This window comes from Heterodontus francisci, chromosome 1 (assembly GCF_036365525.1).
Source record: "Heterodontus francisci isolate sHetFra1 chromosome 1, sHetFra1.hap1, whole genome shotgun sequence".
Taxonomy (NCBI): domain Eukaryota; kingdom Metazoa; phylum Chordata; class Chondrichthyes; order Heterodontiformes; family Heterodontidae; genus Heterodontus; species Heterodontus francisci.
The window spans coordinates 215,503,738-215,522,723 of NC_090371.1; the positions used below are offsets into that span (position 1 = coordinate 215,503,738).

At 41.3% G+C, this 18,986-nt stretch overlaps 1 protein-coding gene across 2 annotated transcripts in view; it reads right to left on the reverse strand.

The window, feature by feature from the left end:
* Positions 1 to 18,986, reverse strand: part of abce1 (ATP-binding cassette, sub-family E (OABP), member 1) — a 75,449-nt gene that overhangs the window by 28,922 nt on the left and 27,541 nt on the right. For both annotated transcript variants that reach the window (XM_068041455.1, XM_068041464.1), the window contains 5 exons: positions 18,280 to 18,397; positions 17,605 to 17,742; positions 4,418 to 4,487; positions 3,247 to 3,343; positions 1,141 to 1,230 (listed from right to left, as the gene is read on the reverse strand). In XM_068041455.1, coding sequence (XP_067897556.1) covers positions 1,141 to 1,230; positions 3,247 to 3,343; positions 4,418 to 4,487; positions 17,605 to 17,742; positions 18,280 to 18,397 — 513 coding nt within the window. The remainder of the gene's footprint in view (positions 1 to 1,140; positions 1,231 to 3,246; positions 3,344 to 4,417; positions 4,488 to 17,604; positions 17,743 to 18,279; positions 18,398 to 18,986) is intronic.

The window sequence follows — 18,986 nt, forward strand, 5'->3', positions numbered from 1 at the left end:
GCTAGGCCAGCATTTATTGCCCATCCCTAACTGCCCTCAAGGTGGTGGTGAGCTGCCTTCTTAAACTGCTGCAGTCCTTGGGGTATAGGTACACCAACAGTGCTGTTAGGAAGGGAGTTCCAGGATTTTGACCGAGCAGCAGTGAAGGAACAGCGATATAATTCCAAGTCAGGATGGTGTGTGGCTTGGAGAGAAACTTGCAGGTGTTGGTGTTCTCATGCATCTGCTGCCCTTGTCCTTCTAGGTGGTAGAAGTCGCGGCTTCAAAAGGTGCTGAAGGAGCTGACGAAGGAGCCCTGTTGAGTTGCTGCAGTGCATCTTGTAGATGGTACGGCTGCCACTGTACATCGGTGAAGGGAGTGAATGTTGACAGTGGTGGATGGGGTGCCAATCAAGAGGCCTGCATTGTCCTGGATGGTGTTGTGCTTCTTGAGTGTTGTTGGAGCAGCACCCATCCAGGCATTGGGGAGACAGGAGGTCGAGTTACTCGCCACAGAATTCCCAGCCCCTGATCAGCTCTTGTAGCCACAGTATTTATGTGGCTGGTCCAGTTCAGTTTCTGGTCAATGGTAATCCCCAGGATTTGATACTGGGGGAATTCAGCAATGGTAATACCATTGAACATCAAGGGGAGATGGTTAGCTTTTCTCTTGTTTCAAACAAACAAACAGTCATTGCCTAGCACTTGTATGGCACGAATGTTACTTGCCACTTATCAGCCAAGCCTGGATGTCGGTCCAGGTCTTGCTGCATCTGGACATGGAACTAGAACTAGGCGACAGTTTCAAAATAAGGGGTCTCACTTTTAAAACGGAGATGAAGAGGAATTTCTTCTCTTAGGTGGTCATTAATCTTTGGACTTCTTTTTTCCAGAGAGCAGTGGAGGCTGGATCATTTAATATGTGAACCACCTAGGCAATTTTTCTACGGCTTGTTCAAAAGGTCTACTGCAGTTGTAACACATTCTAATACTAACATTTAAATAGCCTCACCAACTAAAAGATACAAAAAAAAGGCAACCACTAAAATATAGCTATAATAACTAAATCATGAATGAATAATTGTGGTTATTGTGGGTACTCAGTGCTATAGTTGTACAATGGGCCATCATTTGCTGATGCAACATACATTGGAAGCTTACCTATCTGGATTTATAAGGGAGCGAATAGTGATGGCAGCCTTCAAACGCTGTTTAACATCTAGGTAACTGGAGGGCTCGTCAAACATGAAACTGAAAAAAAAACAATTTTGGTTGCCAGAATTTACACAGTAGTACTTGAAAACCCATCTGGAAGTTGAATGGGGAAACAAAGACCTTATTATTAATGGCATATTGAACAATAATGATACAAGTCAAAAAAAGTATTGATCACATTGAAACATATACTTGCATTGGAAGCAGTTCAGAGATGGTCGACTAGGCTGATTCCTGGAATGAAGGGGTTGTCTTATAAGGAAAGGTTGTGCAGGTTGGGCCTATACTTATTGGAGTTTAGAAGAATGCGAGGTGATCTTATTGAAACATACAAGATTTTAAGGGGTTTTGACAGGGTAGATGCTGAAAGGACGTTTCCCTTGTGGGAAAAATCTAGAACTGGGGATAGAGTTTCAAAACAAGGGGTTTCTCTTTTAAGATGGAGATGAAGAGGAATTTCTTCTCTCAGAGGGTCGTTAACCTTTGGCATTCTCTTCCCCAGAGAGCAGTGGAGGCTGGGTTATTTAATATATTCAAAGCTGAGTTGGACAAATATTTGTTCTACAAGGGAGTCAATGATTATGGGGGGCAGGCAGGAAAGTGGAGTTAAGGCCACAATCAGATCAACCATGATCTTACTGAATAGCAGAGCAGGCTCTACGGGCTGAATGGCCTACTCCTATTTCTTCTGTTCTTATATACAAGCAATCAAGTCAAATCAACAAAGGACAGAAACAGTACAAAATGTAAATGTGATCTTATCTAATTCCCATCTGTTTTGTATCTTTCAGAATGCAATATATGTAGCATCAAATTTTCTGAAAATTTGCCTAAGGATCCTAAACAAGAGATTCTGCTACAGAAGTGTATCATGAAAATCGTGAAGACGATTAAATGGAAGAGTCTTCCATGAGAAACTACAAGCTAAACTTGCCCAATACAGTTTTAATGACACATTTCATATCCCTGTTTCACAACCAGTTTATACCTCTAAAGGGGCAAGAGCTCTACTTGCCAAAAAAAAGTCATGGATGACTGAAGATGTAGGAAACAGGATGGAACTGGGGGAGGGGATATGCAGGGAGTGGTGCAGACCCAGGCAATGTAAGAAGCAGTGAGAGATAGCAGGGCAGATGGTGGGGACTATGGGAGGAGGCTTGCAGGGGATATCAGTGGTCAGCCAAAAGGGATTTTCGCAGTTGCATTGTGAGGGGCTGGTGTTGATGGTGTTGTCGGAGGGGGAGGGAGTGTGGAAGTGGCGCACTTGCTGAGTGGTTGCTTTGAGTGGTACTTGCAGTGAAGGAGCCAGCATGCCAAACATCCCAGGGAGACTGGTGTTGGATTGGGGTCAGAGACTCACCCAGGTTGGCATGGGCAGTGGTAGTGGAAAGGGTGGAGTCTCCTTGGGACCAGATGGTTTCCACCCCAGGATTTTGGATGGCTTTTTTTTTTTTAATTGCTCCAAAAAAGGATAGTTTCCAACGCCATTCCTATCCTAATTAGTAACAGCTCATTCTCCTCAATAAGGATGGGTGGTAGGGAGAAAATCTTTTGCTATCAGGCATTTTCCAACACCCTAGCTTTGGTATTCCTGGGTTCTCTCAATTTGGGAACGGTTTCTTTGGATTGCACGTATCAGTCTGTTTTTTTTTGTGGGGTGGGGGGGGGGGGGGGGGGGGGAGGAGGGTGCAGTGGAGGAGGGACCAGGGAGTTGTGCACCAGTTGGTCTAGTGTCTGTATAAAACACTGCCTGATTGTGCAGACTCACAGAAGATTTTGTTTTCAGTGATGTGCAAAGGAGCTCGAGTGGAAACTCAAGAAAACAAAACTTCTCAAAACATACAAATCCAGCAGAAACTCTCCCATAATTTCACTTATGGCAAATCCAAAGTCAGGAGAAGCTGCTTATAAAAGAGATATTAAACTCAGAATATAAACTCTTATTTCTTATAGAGCTTCATAAATGCTGCAGTGTAGGAGCAGGCTCTGTTATAGGATTTTGCTCATAAAAAACACAACCAACCAAAATTTAAAGTTCTTCTGGAAACTTACATGTCTGCTTTTTGAATGCATACAACCGCACATGCAAATCTTTGCAGCTCTCCCCCTGAGAGATCCTCAACATTCCTCTCTTTTAAGTGAGTTAGATCTGAGAAAAAATTGGCAATTAAGTTACAACATCCAGAACTTTAAGATTACAGCAGAGAGTCATTTTGTCTATTTTTAGCTTGGCTTAGTTGGTAAAGAACGTGCATTTATATGGGCCTTTTATGTTCGTAGGACATCCCAAAGTGCTTCACAGCCAAATTAAATACTTTCGAACTGGAGGCACTGTTGTAATGCAGGTAAATGTAGTAACCAATTTGAACACCGTGAGGTGCTGTGAGATAAATGACCAGATATTCTGTTTCAGTGATATTTGCTGAGAGATAAACATTGGCTAGGCCAGGAGAACTCCGAAGCTCTTTTTATATAATGTAATGGAGTCTTTTACATCCACTGATCAGGCAGATGGGACCTCAGTTTAATGTCAGCTCATATCTCCCTCAGTATTACATTAAATGATCTGCTCAAGTCTTGATAGTGGGGCTTGATGACCTTTTCACTCAGGAAAGGCGTGCCACTGAGCAAGCCTGAAAAGGCCAATTTTGATAGCATGGCCGACTCAAGGTGAGCGTGCTGAGTTCAAGCTCCATATCTAGAGCTTGAGCACAAAACCTAGCAGACATGTTTGTACAGTACTGAAGGACTACTATACTTTGTTTGCATGACTCATGTGGATGTCAAACAGCTTATGGCATTACACAAAGAACCATACTAAGCTCTCCCATTATACTGGCATGCAAATTCCTTAACCAATACCACCAAAACAGATTAACCAGTTGTCCATCTCACTGTGGGATGTTGTGTTCATAAAATGGTTGCCACTTAACAGTGGTTGTCCCTCAAAGCAATTCTTCGTAAGTAAAGCACTTTGGGTTGTTTGAGAGGAGTGATAACGATGCTATACAAAGGCAAGCTCTTTTTGTCCATTTTTAATGCAAACATATTCAACACTCACATCTTTTAAAATAATTAACAAGAGTATGACTGATGGGATTGTTCTAGTAAGACTCCCTTCATTCACAAATATGCTTTGACATCTTAACAGATTCTTGTGAATTGAACCATAATCCAATAAATATAAAAAGTATTTCAGGATCTTTAGCTCCAGCTTTCTTACCAAGATGTTCACAAATAACATCCTGTGTTTTGGTCTCATCTTTTCTGTCCAAAATAGAACCCACAGTGCCCTGCAGAAACAAATTAAAGAGCAGTTATAATCTATTTAATTCCTGAGTATTGTTGAAAACAGAGATTTTGTTGAAGCTTTTCGTCTTGCACCTCATCAGGACAAATCACAAGAATACCAATGTAAGCAAAAGCAACAAATTTATATTGTACGAGAAGAGAGTGCTGACTGGTTGGCAAGTGGACTCTGATTGGTAGAGACATTGGCATTTAAATTTATATATCACATTACTCATTTGTGTGACAGGCAGAATGTCTTTTTGGCTTAACGGCAGCATCTTGTTAGTGGTGAACACCACACATGTTGCTACTGCATAGCAGCAGTGTGAAACAGCTAGCGGCACCTACTACTTTAATGAGCAACAGGTGAAGCTAGCTGTTTCACGCTGCTACTATGCAGTAGCAACACACGCGGTGTTTGCCACTAACAGGATGCTGCCGTCAAGCCAAAAAGACATTCTGCCTTTCGCACAAATGAGTAATGAGATATATGAATTTCAATGCCAGTGTGATGCTAGGTATATAGGCTGTATGTCCCAAAGACTGGCAGATCGTATCAAACAAGTCCCTTCTGCTGTTTGCAACAGGCAAGGTACAGGCCGTACCCAAACAGCCCGTGCTTGCAAAACTCAAAACACAACGTCCAACATTAGATGTGATTCCGCGATTGGACAACATTTGCTAAATAATCCTCACTATGCTAAGAATTATGCTGACAATCAATTTAAGACCGTCAGTCGGGCTTGCAGTGTGGCGCATTTGCGTGTACTGGAAGCTACATGTATTAATACACAGGGCCTTGTTCTTTGCAGACAGAAAGAACATGTACGCACATACACACATTGTGCCTGTTTCAGCTGAAAAAAACCAAGTGAGTCATTCGCTGGTTCATTCCTCAGGGCAATGCCTTGACCAGAGTCGAGCTGCCTGGTTTAAATTTCAAACAATGCTTGGCACTTAACTGTCAGTCACCATAAACTGATGCATACTCCATGGCAACGTCTCTAACAAACAGAGTCCACTTGTCAATCAGCACTCGCTTCTCACAGTATGAATTTGTTGCTTTTCCTTACATTGGTATTCTTATGATTTGTCCTGATGAGTGCAAGACGAAAAGCTTCGACAAAATGTGTCCGTTTTCAGCTACACTTAAATTCTATACTACCAAACAACTATTTCTATTTAATTCTGTACAGATAACTTGTTGCTTGAACTGTTTTGTATTAGTTTTCCTTCTTTAAAAAAAGGCACAGGAGGCCATTTGGCCCTTTGTGACCATGCTGGCTCTTTGAAAGCGTTACCAATTAGTCCCACTCCCCTGCTCTTTCTGCATAGCCCTGCAAATATTTACTTTTTAAGTATATGCCTAACTCACTTGTGAAAGGTACTAATGAATCTGCTTTCCACCAGGCAATGCATTCTAGATCATAGCAACTTGGTGAGAAAAATAAAATTCTCTTCATCTTCCCCCAGATTTTTTTTTGGCCAATTATCATAAATCGGTGTCCTTTGGTTAATGACCCTCCTGCTAGTGCAAACAGTTTCTCCCTGTTTATTCTGTCAAAACCCCTCAATTTTGAACACCACTTTCAAACCTTCCTTTAACCTTCTTTACTATAAAATGAGAATAATCCCAGTTTCTTTACCACATAACTGAATTACCTCATCCTTGGTACCATTCTGGTAAATCATCTCTGTAGCCTCTCCAAGGTTTTGACATCCTCTCTAAAGTATGGTGCCCAGATTTGGACACAATATTCCAGCCAATTAGTAATTTATAAAGTCTTACCATAACTTCTTTGCTTTTGTACTCCAACCTCTATTTAGAAAGCCAAGGATCCTGTATATCTTTGCAACAGCTTCATCAACCTGTTTTGCCATATTCAAAGATTTGTGTATGAGAACCCCTACTGGTCCTTTAATCACATGGGATTCAATTTTGCTAAAAAGTCTGTGTTATATGCTTTGTCAATTGCCTTCTCAAAGTCCATATACACATCAATTGCATTCCTTTCATCCACCCTCTCTATTTCATTGAAGAATTCAATCCAGTTAGATCGGATACAATTTGCCTTTGTTTACAAATCGCATTGACTGTATTTTATAACCTAATCCAAGTAACAATTAATTTTGTCTCAGATTATTGCCTCGAGAAGAACTTCTGACTGGTTGGTAATTACCTGGTTTATCTTTTCCTCCCCTGTTTTGAAGAGGGGTATAAGATTTGCAACGCAGCAGTCCAATTTTTCCAGTAAGCTCCATGGATGTGCAGCCACACTGTAGCATAAAAGGTACCGTGCAGGCCTTATTCTGAGAAATAACGCATGTGTGCATGGCAGTGGAAATAAATTCAAAGGGACCAGCGCACTGAAAAAAGAGCCGTGCACAACAACTAAATTTTAAAGGGAACATTGCTCCTGCCTTTTGCTACCACTCCCATATCAAAAAAAGATTGAAAGATTATGGCCAGTCTCTGTTATTTGTACTTTTACTTCCCTCACAAATCTAGGTTGCACCCCAGCTGGACGAGGTGACTTCTCTACTTTGAGAGCTGCCAACCAGTTTGGTACCACCTCTAACTACTTTTTCCTATCCCATTTCTCTACCACCTCCTCCTTTACTGTGACATTGGTTTAAGTGACTTTAAAACAACAGCTTTCAGAGTTGGCACATGGAACATTTTTTTTCCCCCACTTATCAGTCACTGTCTGAAGTCGTTCAGCCTGGTCTGGATTTCAACTTGGATTTTAGCGATCAAAGATCAGTGTGCTAATCTACTCTGTCATCCTGTCCCAAGTTTCAAAAAAATTATGTATTTAAATCACAAAAAATTGCAGTTTTTTGTGAAGATATATTCTCCTCTTCCACATTTGTCTTTCTGTGCCATGCCCGCATTGGCTTTTACCATTTTCATGGCTTAGGAAGTCTACTTTCAGCCTCAAACTTGCAACTTAAAAAGTCCTGTCCTAAAGGACAGGAACAGGATTCTAGGCGTCTTCGATGTTATGAAAAGGATGCATTTCAAGTGCTACAAGGTAAACACAAGTTTGTTCTTCAGCAGGAAAGAAGCTGGTATCTATGGTACTGTGGTGTGACGGAGGTGCAATTTGCATATTGTCTTACTTTAACACATTTGCTGTGGATTACTGCACTCAGATTACAATAAACAAAACTGTTAAACTGCTACTCACACACCAATGTACTTTATTTATTTACCGCCACCTGAAATTACTAACTCTGCTGGGATTTGGTACCAAATATACAAAAAATCCTATGGTTCATCATCACATCTAATGTTGGACACTGTTTTGAGTTTTGCAAGCGCAGGCTGGTTGGGTACAGCCTGTACGTTGCCCATTGCGAACAGCGGAAGGACGTTCTGCCTATCACACAAATGAGTCATGTGATCTATGAATTTCAATGCCAGTGGGATGCTAGGTATATAGGCCTCATGTCCCAAAGACTGGCGGATCGTGTCAAACAAGTTGTCCCTTCCGCTGTTCACAATGGGCAAAGTACAGGCCGAACCTACGTGAAAATCAGCATGGTAATCAACTGCAGAACAGGAAAACCTGATATTATTCACATCTGATGTCCAGATACACATGCACACAGTTTAGAAATAATCGGATAATAACTCCAACCAATACAGCACCAGTTTTGTGGTAGCACTCTCACTTTAGAGATAGAAGATTGTGGGTTCAAGTCCCACCCCAGGACTTAAAGCTGAAAATCTAGCTTGACATTCCAGTGCAGTATTGAGATACTGCTGTATTATGACATGAAAATTGGTGTCGCAAATAGGGAGGAGGAAAGCCTTAGAGGACGATATAGATGGGTTGGTAAGATGGGCGGAGCTGTGGCAAATGGAATTTAATCCTGAGAAGTGAGAGGTGATGCACTTTGGGAAGACCAGCAAGGCAAGGGAATATACAATGGATGATAGGACCCTAGGAAGTACAGAGGGTCAGAGGGACCTTGGTGTACTTGTCCATAGATCACTGAAGGCAGCAGCACAGGTAGATAAGGTGGTTAGGAAAGCAAATGGGCTTCTTGCCTTTATTAGCCAAGGCATAGAATGCAAGAGCAGGGAGGTTATGATGGAGCTGTATAAAACGCTAGTTAGGCCACAGCTGGAGTGGCGTGTGCCGTTCTGGGCACCACACTATAGGAAAGATGTGATTGCACTGGAGAGGGTGCAGAGGAGATTCACCAGGATGTCGCCTAGGCGGCAGCATCTCAGCTACAAAAAGATTGAAAAGGCCACGGTTGTTTTCCTTAGAGCAGAGAAGGCTGAGGGGAGATATGATTGAGGTATATAAAATTATGATGGGCATTGATAGGTTAGAAAGGAAGAAACTTTTTCCCTTAGCAGAGGGGTCAATAACCAGAAGGCACATATTTAAGGCAAGGTGCAGGAGGTTTAGAGGGGATTTGAAGAAACATTTTCTCACCTAAAGGGTGGTTGGAATCTGGAACACACTGCCCGAAGAGGTGGTAGAGGCAGGAACCCTCACAACATTTAAGTAGGATTTAGATGAGCACTTGAAACGCCATAGCATACAAGGCTACGGGTCAAGTGCTGGAAAACGGGATGATAATAGTTAGGTGCTTGATGGCCAGCACAGACGCAATGGGCCGAAGGGCCTGTTTCAATGCTGTATGACTATGACTCTATTTGAGGCACCATTTCTCAGATAAGATCTGCCTTTTCTGATGATTCTAGTGCACATTTAAGTGTCCACAGCACTATTCGAGGCATGGGTGATCCTCACAGTATCTTTCCACAACCAAAAGATTCATTCATCTCACAGTTGTTTGTGGGACCTTGCTGCACAAAATGGATGCTGTAAACATCCACTGCATTGTAAAGTATGTGAAACTTCAAGATGCGCAAGACATGATAGTGCATCCTAAAGGCCTGCTCGGGTCTGCAAATGAAACCTGACCAGAGCTTGACCCGGCCAGAGTCCTTTCATTTTTTCCCATGCCCGACCCAACCACCGGTAGATTGTACTCTACCTTGGATGGAATCGCTCACTACGGATTAGTGCGGAGTGTTTCCTGCCTTGACGTCCTGGCTGTCACTGTGTCCGACCCGACCCAAGCCCGAATGCCGGACCAGGAAGAGCGACCCAACCCGAACCCGACACGTCATCGGGTCCAGTGGGGTTCAGGTCGGGTAGCCATGCTTTAATGCATCCTTCTCCTACCTAACCCGGAGCGCTGAGAATAATGGTATTTAAGTAGGTGGTAGATTTTATGGGGAAAATGCACATGCATGTGCGTTATGTCAAATGTTAATGATTTGATTACACAATGAGCCATCACACCAGCAGTGCTTAATTCCATGCTGAAGTAATCGATTTCCATTGTACCTTGGTGTTCAATGCAGCATTTCTGAATTCACACTGGTAATTATTGCTGAGAAGAGTTGTAGTTGCCAGTTTGAAATCAGAGTATGCAGTTAAACAGGGTTGACAAAGAGAATATTTTAAATTCATTTCATGAGTTGTGAACACCACTGGCAAAGCCAGCATTTGTTACCCATCCCTAATTGCCCTTGAGAAGGTATTGGTGAGCTGCCTTCTTGAACCACTGCAGTCCATCTGGTGCAGGTGTACTCACAGTGCTGTTAGGGAGGGAGTTCCAGGAGTTTGATCCAGCGACAGTGAAGGAACAGTGATATAGTTCCAAGTAAAGGATAGTGTGTAGCTTGGAGGGAAACTTGTAGATGGTGGTGTTCCCAAGCATCTGCTGCCTTTGTCCTTCTAGGTGGAAGAGGCCACAGATTTGGAAGGTGCTGTTGAAGGTGTGGTGAGTTGCTGCAGTGCATCTTGTAGATGATGCACACTGCGTGTCAGGGTGGAGGCAGTGAATGCTCAAGGTGGTGGATGGGGTGCCAATCAAGCAGGCTGCCTAATTGCTGTAAATTTCAGATAAATTCAGGCACTTCATTGTTTCTTCTACTGGTTATCCACAATTCACAACCAAGCTCTGCAACAGATTGCGCAAAACTGTACTATGCTAAATTTCATAGATGTCTCTCTGACAATGTTAACTGCATTCCAGAAAAGGATTTAAGACTGTAGTGGGAGTTGCATGTCGGCCTCCTGGTAGCAGCTGTGAAGTGGCAGATTGTATAAATTCAGAGATTAGACAAGCATGTAGCAAAGGTAAAGTGTGGTTTTAATGGGGGATTTTAACTTTCATATAGATTGGGATAAGTAGACTGGCATGTCAGAAAGGTAGCGAAGCTCTCGAGTGCATTCAAGGTAGTTATCTGCAGCAATGTTCTAGAACCAACAAGGGAGCAAGCCATATTAGATTTAGTAATGATTCATCAGCCAGAATAAGTTAATAGCTTAATGGTGAGTGAACATTTATCTAATAGCGATCATAATATGATGAGTTCAACATTGTGTTTGAAAGGGTGAAATGTAAAACAGCTAAGATTCTAGATTTACGTAAGGCTGACTTCAATGAGATGAGGCAGAGACAGTCCAAAGTAAACTGGGCAAATCTATTTATGGGTAAAGTGAAAGATCGGCAGCAGATGTTCAAAAAAGCATTTGATGTGATACAGAACCAGTTTCTATCCCTAAAGAGAAAGAGCTCCACTTGTCAAAAAGACAGCCGTTGAGAATTAATGAGATAAGAGACAACATAAAACAAAAAGGAAAAGCACAGAAAAAAAAAATCAAAAAAGCTCAAAATCCTTGGGAATGGGAAAGCTACAAAGAACAGCAAAGGGTGACAAAACAGATAGTAAAAGCTACAAAAAGGGAATATGAAAAGAAAACTTGCAAGTTATATCAAAGAAACAGTTTTTACAATTATTTTCTGAAAAAGAAGATGGTCAGGAGCAACGTAGGCCCCTTGATAACTGATAACAGTGATACGGTCAATGAAAATCAGGAAATGGTGGGCATGCTGAATAATTTTTTGATTGGCTATTTACAGCTGAGGAACAGGTCAGCGTACCAGACATCCCAAGGAACCCAATGTTGAATCAGGCACACGGATGCAACAAAATGTTTTACTTGATCTTTTATTAATGACTTAGACTTGGGTGTACAGCGCACAATTTCGAAATTTGCGGACGACACAAAAGTTGGAAGCATTGTGAACTGTGACGAGGATAGTGATAAACTTCAAGACATAGACAGGCTGGTGGAATGGGCAGAAAAGCGACAGATGAAATTTAATGCAGAAGAGCATGAAGCGATCCATTTTGATAGAAGAACAAATAGAGGCAAAATAAATTAAAGCATTGGGGTCCTGGGTTTTATAAATAGGGTCATAGAGCATAAAAACAAGGACATTATGATAAATCTGTATAAAACACTGGTTCAGCCTCAACTGGAGTACTGTGTCCAGTTCTGGGCATCACATTTTAGGAAGGATGTTAAGGCATTAGAGAGGATGCACAGAAAATTTACGAGAATGATTTTAGGGATGAGGAACTTCAGTCACATGGATAGGTTGGAGGATAAGATTAAGAGGAGATTTGATACAGGTGTTCAAAATGATGAGGGGTCTGGACAGAGTAGATAGTGTTACCACCGAGGCGGGAGGAGTGTACAGTTTATTCTAGTCCCACTTTTCCACAGGTCACAACATATTTTTAAATTTTCCCACTTATCAATACAATCATACACTCTATCTTCCCCAGAATAGAACACACCAACGAACAAAATTATCAGATTATAAAACAAGTCTTAACTACCCATGAAGTCAAATAGCATAGTTCCCTTTTTACCTTAATCCCTTCACACTCACAAACACACATACACCAGTTAACCAAAAAAATAAAGAGATTTTTATAAATTCAGAGCTCTGTTACAAATAAGACAGGAATCGAGATGAATTGACAGACTGGACTTCTCAGGGTCCTTCTTGGAATTGCCGGAAAGCGAGCTGGTTTGTGGTCTTCTCTCCTTTTTTACACTTCTTCAGCAGATTTAACTTTATCAGCCGCTCACTCCAGTAACAAGGCAAGGAAATATACAATGAATGGTAGGACCCTAGGAAGTACAGAGGGACCTTGGTGTACTTGTCCATAGATCACTGAAGGCAGCAGCACAGGTAGATAAGGTGGTTAGGAAGTCATATGGGATACTTGCCTTTATTAGCCAAGGCACAGAATATAAGAGCGGGGAGGTTATGATGGAGCTGTATAAAACGCTAGTTTGGCCACAGCTGGAGCACTGTGTACAGTTCTGGTCGCCACACGATAGGAAGGATGTGATTGCACTGGAGAGGGTACAGAGGAGATTCACCAGAATGTTGCCTGGGCTGGAGTATTTCAACTATGAAGAGAGACTGGATAGGCTGGGGTTGTTTTCCTTAGAGCAGAGAATGCTGAGGGGCCCGATTGAGGTATACAAAATTATGAGGGGCATAGGTAGGAAGAAACTTTTTCCTTTAGCAGAGGGGTCAATAACCAGGGGGCATAGGTTTAAGTTAAGGGGCAGCAGGTTTAGAGGGGATTTGAGGAAATGTTCTCACCCAGAGGGTGGTTGGAATCTGGAACACACTGCCTGAAGGGGTGGTAGAGGCAGGAACCCTCACAACATTTAAGAAGTATTTAGATGAGCACCTGAAATGCAACAGCATACAAGGCCATGGGCCAAGTGCTGGAAAATGGGATTAGAATAGGATAGGTGCTTGATGGCTGGCACAGACACAATGGGCCTGTTTCTGTGCTGTATAACTCTGACTCCAGAAGGTAAAACACACATTGACACACACCCAAAAAGCTTGAGAGTTTTCTGTCCATCCCAGGTGCTTTCTGCTGCTGCTGGGCTTGTCCAATCAAGGGGTGCGCGTCACTTCTCTACCTGTTACCAGGGTTTCTGTCCTATCTCTAACTTTAGTCATGTGTTAACCAGGAACACTGTTGCCGAACCGGCAACCTCAGTGTCCCCTTGATGACTCTCTTGGGAAATAAAACTGGTCCAACATTTATTCAGTTTGACTATAAACTCCTATAAAAATATTTTAACCAAAAAAACTTTCATAATAGGGATAAACTGTTCCCATTGGCCAAAGGACACCGATTTAAAGGTGACTGGCAAAAGAAGCAACAGTGACATGAGAAAATACTTTTATGCAGCGAGCGGTTGGGATCTGGAATGCACTGCCTCAGTTTGGTGGAGGAAGATTCAATTGAGGCCTTCAAAAGAGAACTAGATACTTGGAGAAAAAAGCTGCAGGACTACAGGGAAAAGGGATGGACCGGGACTGGGTGAGTTGCTCTCGCAGCGAGCCAGCACGGACATGACGGGCACAATGGTCTTGTGTTGTAACCATTCTATGAAAATTAATGTCAGCAAAATAACAGTAATGAAGAAAATAATGGCACTAAAAAGAGTGACAAATCCCCAGGACCAGATTGTTTCCATCACAGGGTTTAAAGGAAGCAGATGAGTACATTGCAGATGCCCTAACAATAATCTTCCAAAGTTCTCTTGATTCAGGAACTGGTCCTTCAGATTGGAGAATTGGACGCCACTCTGTTATTTAAGAAAGCTCAAAGAAAGATACAGACCTGTTAGTCTAACATCTGTTGTCGGGAAATTGTTGGCGTCTACAATTAAGGATAGGGTGACCAAATACTTTGAAAATTTTCAGCTGATCAGAGAGCGTCAACATGGATTTGTAAGGGGAAGTCATGACTGATTGAATTTTTTGAAGAGGTGACTAAAGTAGCAGACAGGGACATGTCTAAGGGTGTTATCTATATGGACTTTCAGAGGTATTTGATAAATAATAGACTAATAGCCAAAGTTGAAGTTCATGGAACGGAAGGCAAAATATCAACCTGGTTAGGAAATTGGCTGTGTGGCAGGTGACAGAAAGTAGGGATAATGGACAGGTGCTATAACTGGCAGGATGTGACTAGTGGTGTCCTACAAGAATCTGCGTTGGAGCCTCAAGTATTCACCGTGTTTATTAATCACTGAGATGACAAAATAGAAAGTCACATATTGAAATTTGCCAAAGACACAAAGGTAGGTGGCATTATAACCAGTGTGGATGGAAGTACAAAATTAGAGATATTGATACATTAAGTGAATCGGCAAAACTGTCAAAAGGATTTCAATGTAGACAAATGCGAGTTCATCCACTTTGGATCTAAAAAGAATATAACCGGCTAATTTCTAAATGGTGAAAAGCTACAAACATTGGAAGTCCAAAGGAGTTTGGGGGTCCATATATATATATATATATATATATATATATAGATTAAAACGTCAGGAACAGACACAGAAAATAATCAAAAAGCTAATGGAATGCTGGTGTTTATACCTCGAGAACTAGAATACAAGGGTGTAGAGGTCATGCTACAGCTATACAAAGCCCTTGTTAGACCACACCTGGAGTACTGTGAGCTGTTCTGGGTACCACAAGTTAGGAAGGATACATTGGTCTTGGAAGGAGTGCAGCAAAAAGGTTTACCAGAATGATGCCAGGACTCCAAGGTTTGAATTACGAGCAGAGATTACACAAACTAGGGTTGTATTTCCTGGAATTTAGAAGGTTAAAGGATGGCTTAATTGAAGTTTTAAAGATATTAAGGGGAAGAGATAAGATAGAGACAGAGAGAGAAACTGTTTCTGCTGGTTGGGGAGTCTTAGACTAGGGGGCATAGTCTAAAAATTAGAGCCATACATAGAACCATAGAAAAATTATGGCACAGAAGGAAGCCATTCAGCCCGTCGTGTCCGTGCCAGCTGAAAAAACTCACTGCCCAATCTAATCCCACCTTCCAGCACCTGGTCCATAGCCTTGCAGGTGACAGCACTTCAGGTACATGTCCTGAACGAATTGAAGGCTTCTGCCTCCACCAACGTTCCTGGTAGTGAATTCCAGACACCCATCACCCTCTGGGTGAAAAAGGGTTTCCTCATGTCCGCTCTAGTCCCCCTGGTAATTGACCTCTCGTCTAAGGGAGGTAGGTCCTTCCTGTCTACTCTATCTAGGCCCCTCATAATTTTGTACACCTCAATAAAGTCACCCTCCAGCCTCCTCTGTTCTAAGGAAAACAACCCTAGCCTATCCAATCTTTCCTCATAGTTGCAACTTTCAAGCCCTGGCAACACTAATAATTCACCTCTATACTCTCTCCAGAGCAATTATGTTCTTCCTGTAATGTGGTGACCAGAACTGTATGCAATACTCCAGCTGTGGCCTAACTAACGTTTTATACAGTTCCAACACTATATCCCTGCTTTTATATTCTATACCTAGGCCAACAAAGTAAAGCATTCTATATGCCTTCACCACTACTCTATTTACCTGTCCTGCCACCTTCAGGTACCTGTGGACATGCACTCCAAGGTCTCTCACTTCTTCTACCCCTCTCAATATCCTCCCGTTTATTGTGTATTCCCTCGCTTTGTTTGCCCTCTCCAAATGCCTCACACTTCTCTGGACTGAATTCCATTTGCCGCTTTTCTGCCCACTCAACCAAACCGTTAATAGCATTCTGGAGTCTATGGCTATCCTCTTTACTATCAAATACATGGCCAATTTTTGTGTCATCAGCAAATTTCCCATTCATGCCTCCCACATTTAAGTCCAATTCATTAATATATACCACAAACAGCAAAGGATACACACTGAGTCCTGTGGAATGCCACTGGAAACAGCTTTCCATTTGTAAAAAAAAAAAATCTGTCGACGACTACCCTTTGTTTCCTGTCACTGAGCCAATTTTGGACCCAACATGTCACATTCCCCTGTATCCCATTGACTTTCATTTTACTGAACAGTCTGCTAGGAGTGAAACTAGGAAACACTTCCATACGCATAAAAGAGTGGTAGAATTTTAGAACTCTCTTCTGCAAACAGCAATTGATGCTAGAACAATTATTAATTTTAAAACAATGTTAGATTTTTGATACCCATAGGTATTAAGGGACATGGGGCAAAGGTGGGTATATGGAGTTAAGTCGATCGGCCATTACTAATTGAACGTCAAAACAGGCTTGAGGGGCGAAATGGTCACTCTTGTATTTTCATACTTGAATTAGCTGTTCCTGACTTTCTGGTTGCACTTCATCAAAAATCATTATCTTTGGTGGCCAAAGCAGAAAAGGAAGCACTGATTAGGGAATCTCTTGACAGATCGACTTCTGGGTCTGGTGAAAACTGTCATCTACAGGTCCCGAATACGTAGGATCATTAGTGTGGGTTGTTCCGATTGCTTGCCACTGTTCCAAAACCTAGTGTGCACCTAAATGACCATGGAGTGCCATCAAAAAGTGTCTACTGGTTCACTCAAAGTCTTCTGTGAACAGTGGACACCGTAAGACATGGACTGCATCATCGATAACAAGAACCAAACCATTATCCAACAGCCCATACTTGCATCTTTAGTTTGACGAGACTACTTGTTTTGTATTAGTGGTGCTCTCCTCTGCGAGCAGCACTTAGTGGATTTGTCCTGGTGGCATTATGTTCACATTCAGCGCTCCTCTATTGGTCCATATTCAAAATACAACCAATATCATTCTGTTGCCAGTTAACTGGAAGCACAATTTATTAAAGATATACCAGCATGCATTCTACATAGCAACCCAGCTTAAAAAAAAAGATACAAAACTAATCATGGTTGATAGATCTATTAGGCAACTCTGGAATTTAAGTTGTGAACTGAATGACTTAATGCTGCATTATGTGCTGGAATGGCCTAAATAATCGCTATTTTATTTTGTTTCATTCTATTTTGTTCTGGGATAAGTAAATAATGCAGCAGTATGCTGGCACTTACTAAAAGCTTTAATGCTTCAGAAATAAATCCGATGTTTTTTAGGAACACGAAGAGACATTACAAGTTCAGTTTGAAACAGGCTGCATTGAGGAAATTTTGTACCTTTTTTTAAAAATTAAGATATAAAACTTGAATTAGCAACATTCACAAAATCATAGAGTGTTTCTTTACTGAGGATCACTAGTACACATGATCAGAATGATTACGTGACAGGAATTATTCCCAAAGTGTACAGTGCAGAAATTATAGCATCGCCACATTTGTTGCAACTGCCTTAACAGATCACATGCAACTTACGGCAAGTTAAAAGCATTGAATTGTTGGATTTTAAAAATTACCTTTACAGCCTTTGGGATCTGGTCCACATACTGGGGCTTGATGATGGCTTTTAGATCATCTTCCAGGATTTTTGTAAAATAGTTCTGTAGCTCAGAACCTCTGAAATAGGTCAAAATCTCCTGCCAGTCGGGAGGGTCCTGTTAGAAGAACCATAAGTTTTCCATTTAAGAGTACAATTTCTAGAGCACAGGCATATTAACCATGAAACATGTTTCCATTACTACTTGGATTTGCTATATTTCTGGAAATTGTGGACAATGTACCAGCAATGTTGATTTATTCCAGTATATCAGGTGAGAACTAAGAAACAAAAATGTCACTCTGGAACTGCTATAGTACTTACACTATTTGTCGTATGCATCTCTAAAGATGTCACTCTCTACCTTTTAGATATATTATGTACAGTTCCGTAGTTTTGCCCAGTAATAATTATCCAGGAACACTATTACAGCTACTGCAATACTGTCCCTATTTACAGCAGTTTAAACTATAGACAATAACTCAGATCAACTTGTTGAAACATTTTATATTCAGATTATACAAACAATATCCACAAAACAGGACAGATTATTAAAACCTGCAACCTTTTGACTACAAATTGCAACAAAAATACCACTAATTGAATGACAACGTTTTTTTTTTAAATGTTACACGCCACCCGAGAGAAAACTCACATCATATTTCCCCAGGTTAGGTTTTTGCTTTCCTGCTAGGATCTTCAGAGCCGTAGATTTTCCAATACCATTAGTTCCCACCAAACCCAAAACTTCACCAGGTCGAGGAATTGGCAATCTAAAATTCAGATTATGTGGAGTTATTAAAGTTTACTCAACTTTGAAAATACTATAAACTGTAATGCATAAGTCACATCTTCATGTGCATCAACTGAACAAAGGCAAATGTCATATCATGTCTTGCAGATTTAAATTTGTGTGTGGGCTATATTCAGGCCAGAGGCAGGAGATTCCAGAGTTCCTTTCTTTAACTCACAACTAGCTGAAACTGAAAATAAGGCAGAAAAGTTGAATTTGTTACCAACTGCCCCTTCTAAAAACGCACTTTATTGCCACCCATTTTAAAAAAAAAACTTACATTAAAATTGACATCATACTTGCAGAAGTCTATGTTCTGTCTGGAACTACAGTCAATATTCAGGAATAATTTCATAATTTAATAAATGCATTTTAATTATATTTTAAATTATTTGAAGCATATTTAAAATGACACAGATTTCTAAGAGATTATGCAAATGGGTGGTGCTGTGGTATAATGCACCGAACAGAGGTCTGATGCTTCTTCACCGGGAAAAAGTCAGTTTGCTAACTAGCATGCTCTCATCTATATCCCAGCTGCAGGTTATAGAGCACCAGTGCAGAATATT